This window comes from Rhinopithecus bieti, unplaced genomic scaffold (genome assembly GCF_001698545.2).
Source record: "Rhinopithecus bieti isolate Rb0 unplaced genomic scaffold, ASM169854v2 scaffold_20175, whole genome shotgun sequence".
Lineage (NCBI taxonomy): Eukaryota > Metazoa > Chordata > Mammalia > Primates > Cercopithecidae > Rhinopithecus > Rhinopithecus bieti.
Window position 1 is genome coordinate 1215446 of NW_016809984.1, and position 11537 is coordinate 1226982.

The 11537-nt window shown below is 41.6% G+C and overlaps 1 protein-coding gene and 1 long non-coding RNA gene across 5 annotated transcripts in view; one reads left to right on the forward strand and one right to left on the reverse strand.

Annotated features, from left to right (window-relative positions):
- Window positions 1-8874, forward strand: part of AGK (acylglycerol kinase) — a 106851-nt gene extending 97977 nt beyond the window's left edge. For 3 of the 4 annotated variants that reach the window (XM_017891055.1, XM_017891057.1, XM_017891056.1), the window contains exons 14-16: window positions 3820-3890; window positions 6090-6174; window positions 7358-7664. In XM_017891055.1, the coding sequence (XP_017746544.1) occupies window positions 3820-3890; window positions 6090-6174; window positions 7358-7495 (294 nt within the window). In that variant the 3' untranslated portion in view covers window positions 7496-7664. Of the gene's footprint in view, window positions 1-3819; window positions 3891-6089; window positions 6175-7357; window positions 7665-7686 lie in introns of those variants that run through there. The other variant, XM_017891058.1, reaches the window with a different exon arrangement.
- On the reverse strand, window positions 6950-8054 carry LOC108541540 (uncharacterized). The gene is made up of 2 exons (XR_001888980.1): window positions 7993-8054; window positions 6950-7664 (listed from the first exon to the last, which is right to left on the reverse strand). It is a non-coding gene; the product is annotated as an uncharacterized LOC108541540 (long non-coding RNA).
- Window positions 8875-11537: the final 2663 nt, after the last annotated feature.

Below are 11537 nucleotides of genomic sequence, written 5' to 3' on the forward strand. Positions count from 1 at the left end.
TACAACTATGCTCACTGTATTTATAATAGTAAAATATTTGTAATGAACTAATCAGACTGAATAAATTTTGGTACATTTATTAAAAATCATGTCTATTTTATATATGTATTATTTTCTATCTATTGACATGGGAAAAGGTGAAAAGATTTGCAACATAGTTCCATTTTCTTTCAAAAGGAAATACCCCACTTATAAGTGAGTTTTGTGAATGATGGTGGTAAAGCTCCAATTTTATGTTCTTTCCAAATAGAAAGTTGGTGCCAGTTGTCCAAGCACCATTTATTGAAATCTCCATTTTCCCCCACTAATCTTCAATAGATCTCTGCCATACATCATGTCTATATACATGTAAATGTTTCTAGTCTCTTTCTTCTATTGTTCCATTTTCTCATACTTATATTAATACTCTGCTTCTCTTAATTATTACAGTTGTTTTTTTTTTTTTTTTTTGAGACGGAGTCTCGCTCTGCCGCCCAGGCTGGAGTGCAGTGGCCGGATCTCAGCTCACTGCAAGCTCCGCCTCCCGGGTTTACGCCATTCTCCCGCCTCAGCCTCCCGAGTGGCTGGGACTACAGGCGCCCGCCATCTCGCCCGGCTAGTTTTTTGTATTTTAGTAGAGACGGGGTTTCACCGTGTTAGCCAGGATGGTCTCGATCTCCTGACCTCGTGATCCGCCCGTCTCAGCCTCCCAAAGTGCTGGAATTACAGGCTTGAGCCACCGCGCCCGGCTACTTATTACAGTTTTATAATAAGTTCCATGTTTTTCTTTTTTTTTAAACAGTCTCCTGGCTATTCTTAGCTCATTTGAGTTCTATGAATATTTTAGAATGTTTATTAAATTCCACATAGAAATGTTATAATATTGATCTCACTGCATTGTACCCATAGATCAATTTGGAGAGAAATGACATTTCTACAATATTGACTCCTCTCGCATATGAACGGGGTGTATCTCTTCATTTGTTTAGGTCTTCAATGTCTTTCAATGAAGTTTTATAGTTTTCTCTAGAATATCCTGTCTTTTGCTGGATATATTCCCAGTTATCTTAATTTTTATGCTATTCTAAATAATATCTCTTAAAATTTCATTTTCTGATTTAGTAGATGGACATATAATTGACTTTTTACATCAGTGCTGAATCAGCAACCTAATTAAATTATTATTAATTATTCTAACTTTCAGTGAATTCTTTCAAATTTTCTATAGATTTAGTCATGGCCAATGCAAATAGTGCAAGTTTTGTTTTCTCTCTTCAAATATTTATCCTTACAATCCTTCATTTTACTTAGATCACTGGCTAGGACCTCAGTACATGGTTGAGTAGAAGTAGCAATAACAGGAGTCCCCATCGTCTTTCTTATTTCTGATTTAGAGAGAAAGTCTTCATTGCTTCATTCTTGTATTTAATGTGTTTTCTTTTTTTATAGATACCCTTTATCAGATTAAGGAAGTTCCTTTCTATTCCCAGTTTGCTAACCATTTTTATCTTTCATGTTAAATATCTTAGATATTTAATTTTATCAAGTACTCTTCCAGCATCTATTGAGATAATAAAGTTTCCTCATTTAATCTGTCAAAGCAATAAAATGAATTGATTTTTGAATGCTAATGTGAGACTTTTGGCCAAGATGGAGCAAAAAGCACCAGCTTTATACCTTAAACACCTTAAACAGTAGACAAAATCTATGAAACAACTGTATGAGACATTGGTATGAGACAAGCAGCATAGGACAGGGAGAGAGAGCAGGGAATCGAACACGGTGAGCCTGACGCTTGCCCCAGCTGACTGCTGGAGAGAGGCCACTGCCTGTGGAGAGGGAGCCCACACAGCCCATGGCCCCCCTCAGTTGAGGGGCCTTTGAGAATTCTGAGAAATCAAGGCAGCTAGAATTGCAAGGAAGGATACAAGAAAGCCACATGGAGAGGAGAGCCGCACCCAGAACCAAGCTAGAAGTTTATGGAGGTTTCCTCTGGAATCTTCAGCTGAGTACTGACAGGTGCATGCATGTGAGAAACTACCACCTGAGATGGAAGTTGAGTTAGCAATGAGCAGGCGGGACAGTCTCGGGAGCGTCAGTCCTTTCACAAAGCCAGGAATAGCTCGTGTTCGAACCAAGTAGAGTAGAAAATCCTCTTCAGACATGGGGCATTGGGTAATGTCCTCAGAAAGGTATCGCCTCACTAGTGAGTCAAAATTAATTCTAGACTAAAGGCTGCCCTGTTCCCGGTTAACAAAGCTAAAGGTTGGCTGGGCGCGGTGGCTCAAGCCTGTAATCCCAGCACTTTGGGAGGCCGAGACGGACGGATCACTGGGTCAGGAGATCGAGACTATCCTGGCTAACACGGTGAAACCCCGTCTCTACTAAAAAATACAAAATACTAGCCGGGCGAGGTGGCGGGCGCCTATAGCCCCAGCTACTCGGGAGGCTGAGGCAGGAGAATGGCGTGAACCTGGGAGGCGGAGGTTGCAGTGAGCTGAGATCTGACCACTGCACTCCAGCCTGGGGACAGAGCGAGACTCCGTCTCAAAAACAAAAAACAAAACAAAACAAAAAAAAACAAAGCTAAAGGCTCACCTCCAAAGAACCACAGTTTCTTTATAGGTAACTTAATTGTGCTTCCAGAACAAAGCTTTAGAACAGGGGTCAGCAAAGGACAGCCCACAGGCCCGAATATCCTGCTGCCTGTATTTATACAGCCTTGAAGCTAACAATATTTTTTACATTTTTAAATCATTGAAAAAAATCAAGAGTATTTTTCTGTTACGTGTGGAAATTGTCTTCAAATTTCAGTGTCTGTAAGTCAAATTTTACTGGAACACAAGCACGCTAATTCATTTGAGTGCAGTCTCTGGCTGCTTTCAGCCACCATGGCTGGGTTGAATAGCTGAGAGAGACCTCATGGTCTGCAAGCCTTCAGTGTTCACTCTCTGGTTCTTTACCGAAAATGTTTCCTGACCCTGTTCTAGCTGAAGCGTGGCTCTCCCCTGGGCTCTGCCTTTCCCACAGCCTTTAAGCAGTGGCTGTGTTTTCTTTCTTTTCCTCCCCTTGTATGCTGGGCCTGGTGACTGGTGGTTGTCCTCCTGTCTCGTCACTGCTTTAATCCATTCTTCCTTCTCCTCTCTAACTCTCCCCCCAGCCCCACCTCTCAGTGTCTTATTGTCAGAGCAGATCATTGCTCCTGGGAGCTCCTGAACCCTGGGCCATTCTTACACATTTATCTATAATATTAATTCCTAGCCCACTGTCTCCCTCTCCAGTACTACTCCTGTCTTAATTCTCAACATGGCAGCCAGAGTGATCCTATTGAAATGAAGCCAGAAGGATTGCTGTTTTTCAACTCTGGTTGCATATCAAATTTGTATGTAGAGCATTTAAAGCAGCACAGGCACCTGGGCTCTCCACACCAAGCAGCTGATTCCATGCTGTGATGTGAAGCTGATGTACAGTGAACACTGAGATTGCTGGGATGGGCTGAAAGCTTGGCCTGCAAGGGAAGTAATCCTAGAGACTACAACAGTTAATAATTACTAGTGAGTGACAGAATGTCCAGAACCTCCCACTCTGAGTTTTCTGTTTGCTTATGTAGTAAAAAAAAAGCCAAGCAATGGAGATGAATTTTCTGTAAATTATACCTCAGTAAAGCTCTTAGTGGAAAAAAAGAAAAAGACTGAGAATAGGTTCAGAATTAAATCACTACAAGTAGAGTCCCCTATCTGTACATAGCTTCAAACTATGAACTATCAAAGCTGAGGATGACAACAGGCTGCATTAGCCAAATTTTAAGAGTAATGACGTTAGTGTTCTTAACCTTTGTAGAGCAAAGAAGATTTTCTGAATATCTGCATTGAACCTGACACCATCAGCAAAGGAGACTTTATAACTATAGGGTAAGTGGACTGGGGTTCGTAAGAAATGAGGCTTGTGGTTTTCTCAGATTTTACTATTCACAGTGCCCCATGAAGTCTAAGACAGAGATCCAGCCAAAGCCTTGTCTTGTTTGGGAATTTCGATGTTCGTTCTTTCCTAGGGGCTGACATGTATAGTGCCCCTCTCCTGTGCTGGCTGTCACTGTTCATTTTGTGGGGATCAGAATGTAAGAGCAGTCTTTGTTTTTCAATTGAAACCAAAGAATTCAATGGAGCATGACACAGCGTCAAGAACTTTGGTTTCAGGGTCAAAGAGCTGAATGCAAATTTTGATTCTGCCACTTACCCGACGTCATGACTCGGATCATTTAGCATCTGAATCCTTTCCCCGTCTACAGAATGAAATAACAATCGTCTCTGCCGATCTCAGGACCGGCGTTCAACCTTGAGTAAGAGAATGTGTGTCAAGTCTTTTTATATTGTGAAGCACTTCACAGTATCCATTACTGTTTATGTCAGTTCACCATGTCCTCCTATTCCCAGGGCCTTCATGGAAAACTGGAAAAGGTATTGAGTACTTTGGGCATTTCCCAGGCCTTTTTCCCTTTCCAACACAGAATACCCTTCCAAGTCCTGTGATTTGTTAAGTCCTACCTCTGCCAGAATTGTATTGGTTAAGAACACTATAAATCAATCCTCCTTCAGAGCATCTGAGGAGCTGGTGTGTTCCCATGCCAACTGGTAATTTGCTCAGCTCTGCTTTTCTGTGCTTTGTCTCAGAGCTCCCTCTCGTGCCCACTTAGGGATCACACATTTCTGTTGCAGCGGCCTGGTCTCCATGGCTACTTCATTATCTACACAGGCACATAAGTTTGTTGTTCTTGCCTTTGGCATAAATTCTTCAGAGACTGAATAGCTGATTCTGCAGCCTTTGATTTTCTTGCTGTATCTATAGGAAAAGGGAAAATCCTGTTCCTTCTACAGAATGTCCAGAAATCACACAATCTTCATTGACAGTTTGGCCAGCGAGACCAGCAATATTCAAATTTCCTTTATGATACAGGGATCCAGAAATAGAGACCCCAATTCTATTGCTAAGGTTAGGCGAAGCCACTATGTTCTGCACTGTTAGCACCAGTGGCAGCCACAGTGTCCTTCTGTTCTCTACAGGAAGTGAAATCAAGGAATGTCTGTTTCCTCTGGACATCTGAAGAGAACACTGTGAAGTTGCATTAGAAAACTCTGATACCATTTCGTAGAATTACTGTTGTTAATGAATGATAAATAATGGACTAGTTTACCTGGATTAGCTTTTACTGTATTTCCACTGCCTAAAGGACATATCTGCATGAGGTGGAGTGTGTGTCTGAATATGCGCTGGAAATTTTACTCCATAGTCACTTAGTCAAGGTAGATATTGTATGCCAAATAGACTGTGTTATAAATAGAGTCATCCCACAGTATCCTTGGGGGATTGGTTCCAGGACCTCCCTCAGATACCAAAATCCAGATTCTCAAGTCCCTTCTATATAGTGGCATGGTATTTGCATAGACGTATGCACATCCTCCCTATGTACATTAAATCATCTCTAGATTACTTATAATACCCAATACAATGTAAATGCTATGTGGATAGTTGCTGTACTGTATTCTCTAGGGGATAAGAGTCTGTACATATTCAGTACAGTTGCAAAAATAGGTATTTTCTATCCTCGGTTGCTTGAATCCACAGGAGTGGGACCCACAGATAGGAAGGGTTATCAGAGAACTTCTAAGACTAGTTGTTCATATACATAAAAATATCTACATTAAAGTAAAAATATTTTCTCCTTCAAGTAATAAATCACAAGAAGTACCCAATGCCAGAAGTTTAGTACTTTTCCTAAAGAATTGAATTTCATTCTAATTTTTAAATTTGAGACTAACAATCTAAGAATTAGTTACATGTGGAATGATTATTTTAAATCAATTTTAAATCAAATTAAGAGCATTTCGGAGAAAGTCATAACTTCATGCACAATTCTCTACATTCAGTCTAGAATGTATCACAATGCTAAGAAAGAATCACTGTGGAAAAATTATTTACAGAACTCTATGGCTTAATAGACCATCTGTCTACTTATGTAACCTCATAAAAAGGGGGAAAGAAGTTGCTACATTGTTGCAACCTAATGCAGTTGCCATCACTGGTCTTAAGCTTGCTTTTTCCTGTGCCCACAGAAGTCGAAAGGTGAGAAACCCCAAGCTGCACGCCGAGGGCACGGAGTGTCTCCAAGCCAGCCGGTGCACCTTACTTGTCCCCGAGGTGAGTGGGGAAGGGGTCGGTAGACCCACAGCATTTGATTCGTTCGTCGTCGGCCTGCCCCTCTGCTGTGTCCCATCCTTCCTCTCTGTTAGCTACCCCACACACTTAGGCACGTATTGTGTGCCAAGCATTTTGCCAGGCTCTGGGTCATATTAGTGGGGAGCTGAAAAGGATGGCAGAATCCCCTTCGGAGTCATGGATTTAGAGTTGGACTCTTGAAGACTCCCATCGTTTTCAAGCCAAGGTTCTTCCCTAAAGTGGTTTTTAGGTCTCCTTTTATTTTTCCATACGTAAATAATGCAGAAGGTGACTACATTAAGACAGAGAATTGTCTAGCTGGCAAATGTTAACAGTTGCTTTTACTTTAACATTTTATATAAAGGATCTGGAAGCAGTTTTCAGTTCAACACTGAATTGTTCTGTATTATGAAATGCCATGCTTAGAACAACCCATATTAAGTGTGAAAAAAATGGAAATAGAATCTGGAATTGGGAGGTTATTCAACTGGCAATACGGAAAAAAGGAGGCTCTTCAGATAGCCTTTGAAGACATGTGGCCATTATATTACTGTATTCAGACAAGACTATAGGTAAAGAGAAGGTATCCCCATAGTGACTGGCATCACAGTTTCGATATAAATATTGAATTAAATGCATGAGTTATGGAAGGGTTTCATAAACTCTGTAATGATATTAATGTTCGTATACCTTAGGTATATCAAGCTAAGCAAGTCTTAGAGAATAATGAAAATGATCCAGCAGATATAATAGCTTGTCATAAGAGAATTAGCTGTCTTTCTCTATTTTTATTTGAGAAGGATTAGCATAATATAGAAGGACTATGTTTATGAGTTCCTTAAAGACGTTGCAGGACCCTTGCCTTTTAATACATATTTCAAAATTATAACCATGTTCAAATCCCAGAATACTCTGGGAGGAGATGGGGCTAAAAAAAGAAAAGAAATCCTTTTTCATGGATGGTAGAATTAGGATGTCTCTAGAACCAGCACTGTGCCATCATAGAGTAGGCACTGAATGTTTTTTGTAAAAGAACGTCAGGGGAACTCCTCAAGAGAGGATGTTGTTTTCCGTAATGAACTTGTTCTGGTGCTGTTGTGAGACCCCAACGCCAGTAGGCCACTGATGTGGGTTTGAGCTGTTCTGAATATTCTCTTCTCCCCAGGGAGCAGGGGGCTCTTTTAGCATTGACAGTGAGGAGTATGAAGCGATGCCTGTGGAGGTGAAACTGCTCCCCAGGAAGCTGCAGTTCTTCTGTGATCCTAGGAAGAGAGAACAGATGCTCGCAAGCCCCACCCAGTGAGCAGCAGAAGACAAGCGCTCTGAGACCACACTTTAGGCCACCGGTGGGACCAAAAGAACAGGTGCCTCAACCATCCCAACAGTGTCGTCAGAGGGTCCCCAGGGCATTTTCATGGCAAGTACCCCTCTGCCCCCACTCCAACAGTGCTTCCCAAAGTGTGCTCTGTCACCTGCTTTGCAATCAGCTTCCAGGGAGCAGGGGCTCTTTTAGCATTGACAGTGAGGAGTATGAAGCGATGCCTGTGGAGGTGAAACTGCTCCCCAGGAAGCTGCAGTTCTTCTGTGATCCTAGGAAGAGAGAACAGATGCTCGCAAGCCCCACCCAGTGAGCAGCAGAAGACAAGCGCTCTGAGACCACACTTTAGGCCACCGGTGGGACCAAAAGAACAGGTGCCTCAACCATCCCAACAGTGTCGTCAGAGGGTCCCCAGGGCATTTTCATGGCAAGTACCCCTCTGCCCCCACTCCAACAGTGCTTCCCAAAGTGTGCTCTGTCACCTGCTTTGCGATCAGCTTCCATTAGTGCATGTTTTATTTCGGTGTGATGGTCGGCGCTCCTAAACACGGACTTTCCTCAGGCTGGCTCAAGATGGAAATGGACTTTCTTCTGTTTTCTTCCAAAGTGCAACCACGGTGGAGAGCCCACAGTGGGCTGAGCCTGCCTGCGCCCCTCCATTTCTGTTCTTTGACCGTGCTAGGAATTCCAGGAAAGTACATTCCTTCCCTGGCGACCTTTTCCTATTTCTAGGCTCCTTCACGGGTGCTGCTGTTTTGTGAGCTCCGGCTCCTGTTTAGCTTTTATTTCAGTTCTATCCTCAGTCCAGAAATGTAGGCGAGGTTGTTTCCCTCTCCAGCCATGGCTACAATACTGTAAATTGCTAGTTTTTATTTTTTTAAGTAGTGCTTCCTAAATGGTTTGCATGAGAGCCACCTGGGGTACATGCTGAAAATTGATTTATTTGGGGTCCACCCCAAACCTAATAACCCAATTTGGGAATGGGGTCCAGGAATATGCATTTTTAAAAAGTCAGCAACCCTTCCCAGGTGATTCTGTAGGTTGTCCCTCAACCGTACTTGGAGAAAGTGTTTTAAAGCAGTGGTCCACAAAGTATTCTGCTCACGTGCCCCCCAGAAGTATTTTGAAAAATCATGTATCCCCTCATCCATCTAAGCTGACATCTAAAATTTTTCATGGGAAGTTAAATAGTTGACAAAGTATGTATTTGCTGGTGTCGTGTAAATATTGGTATTCTAAAATAAAAACTGTTACATCACTATTTTAAACATATCCAGTACAATTTAAATATCATAACAATTTGACACCCTTCATTCATTTATAAAAATAAATGAGCTAGTTCTTTAGTAGTTGAACATTTCAAATTGGCTTTTCTCATTCTGTATTTCTATACTACTTTTCAGCCAAGAATCCTATCAGAATGTAATCTATTATGCCTGCCATCTTTTAATCATTCACCCCATTATCTTGTCAACAAAAAATATAAATGGAAATAAGTTTTTTTAGTTCTTGCTTTATCTCAGTCCAGAACAAATGTTATCATAATTAAATGTTATCATAATTATTGGTATATAATGAAAACGGTATTAATATTCTTTGATGATTAAAAGTTGTTTCATTAGAATGTTCTTGATCCTAATTAGTTCATTTATCCAAGAATACATGAATGTGGTTTACAGCTGAGATGGGGTTAAACCTCAGCTGTAGTCCTTGTTTCATTTCTTTATAGATGTAAGCACATAAAATCTGTGGAACAGAATTGTTAGCAATGTTGTACCGTTCTTGGAATTCCTTTGGAATTTCGACAAAGATCACAGTGCTCTATCATCAAGAATTATTAATGATGATCTGTCAACTAACAACTTGATTAGATTCTCCTTTAGTCTGTTGAAAGCAGAGAACTAAAATCCACCTGATTTGCCAGGGCTTTGCCAGCCAGTCATTAGCACCATTTTTACTACCGCAGACATTTTCCTTTGTTCAGTGCCCCTGAGGTTCTCACACTCTAGGGGGCAGTGCACCACAGGAAGATCAATGAGGGAGGATTGTGAGGGGGAAGGGGAGGAAGCAGAGCTGGCAGGCCTTAGCTGCAGGCTCCCTCTCAGGCAGATCCCTTTTAAGATAGAGGACATACACCATGCCCCCACATCCCATGGAGATAGATAGGAGAGAGACCAATGCTTTAGTAGATTATAGAATAGCTATGAAAAGTCCATGAATGAAGATCACAAAAAGGAAGGCTTTCTTATTTCACACTGTATTCTTTAGGGTGGTAAAAGTTCTGCTTTTAGCAAAAACATAACAGATGGTTCCAAACATCAGCATAAAGATCACTCATCCCATACCACCCACAGGTAAGAAGGAAGGATACTGTGGTATATGAAAATAAAAGTTGTCACCTGAGCCGAGAGCGTTTAGCATATCATGGTTCTGTAACAGTTTCAAGGACCAGTGCAGAATCTGGCTTTCTTCTCTAATTGATAGGCTACCAGTGTGTGTGTGTGTGTGAGTTCATTTTATGGTTCTAATCATAATGGTACATATAATTAAGGAAGGGTATGGAAGCCACTTTAGAATCTTATTCAGTTTTAAATATAAATATGCCTTGTTTCCTTGATTCAGGCTCTTTCCTGTGAGGGCCTGGCTTCCTTATTGTTGACTGCTTTGTTCTTTGCCTTGTCCTTCCCTATAAAGCCTGCATAGAAGACATTTAACAGTGCAACTAAAAGAGAGTGACCTGAGTGAGGCTTGTCAGCCAAAGCTGGAATGCTGAGCTATCTAGAGGAGAACCTAATAACCCAATTTGGGGATGGAGCCCAGGAATCTGCATCGGGAAGTCGGCCACCCTTCCCAGGTGATTCCATTTAGTACAAACTTTTTGACAGATTAATTTCACTCAGATGCAAAGATTAATCCCAGCACTTTAGGAGGCCAAGGCGGGTGGATCACCTGAGGTCAGGAGTTCGAGACCAGCCTCGCCAACATGGTGAAATCCCATCTCTACTAAAAATGCAAAAATTAGCTGGGTGTGGTGGCAGCCGCCTATAGTCCAGCTACTCTGGAGGCTGAGGCAGGAGAATCACTTGAACCCGGGAGGCAGAGGTTGCAGTGAGCCGGATCACACCACTGCACTCCAGCCTGGGTGACAGAGCAAGACTCCATCTCAAAAAAAAAAAAAAAAAAAAAACCATAGTTGCTTTCTGTAAGATAGAGTTTAAGATAAAGTTGATAAAGCTTTTTTCCTTTCCCTCACAGCTGCTTTGCACGTATTTGGATGCAGTTATATTTCCTAAGTGCCAGTGCTTCACATATGTAACTGATGCATCGGTTCTCACAACCACCCTAGGAAGTAGGTACAGGTTGAGCATCCCTAATCTGAAAAGGTGAAATCTGAAATCCTCCAAAATCCAAAACTTTTTGACTGCCACCATGATGCTTAAAGGAAGTGCCCAGTGGAACATTTTGGGGTTTGGATTTATAATGCAAAGATTCTAAAATCCTAAAACATCTGAAATCTGAAAATACTTCTAAGTCCCAAGCATTTCAAATAAGGGATACTCAGCCTGTAATAATATATGGTTACATAGCTCAGAAAATAGGAACCTGGCTTTGAATCCAGGCCATTTGATTTACAGAGTCAGTGATAGCAACGTACCCTATACTGGTTCTAAATACATACTCTAACTCCCCAAAAGGTTAAAAATGAAACAAAAGTTTAGAATATACATACACCAAACATTATATATATATACACACACACAAAATTTTAAACTGAACTTTGATAAGAGAGTTTGTAAAGTAAAAGGGTGGTGGTCTCTGTGGGATTCCAGAAGTTTCCTGATGTAATTAAGGGTACACAGCCCTGTCTCTTCTGGGTGGCATAGTTATTCCCAACTTTGTTTCCCATTACCTGGAGAAAGTCTGTCCAGACCGTGGCTTCCAGGACAGGTAGCAGCTCCCCAGTCTCCTCCATCGTCACTGTGAGTGAAGTCAGGTTCAGCCCCCATGGGCTCTGCTCATGGGGTGG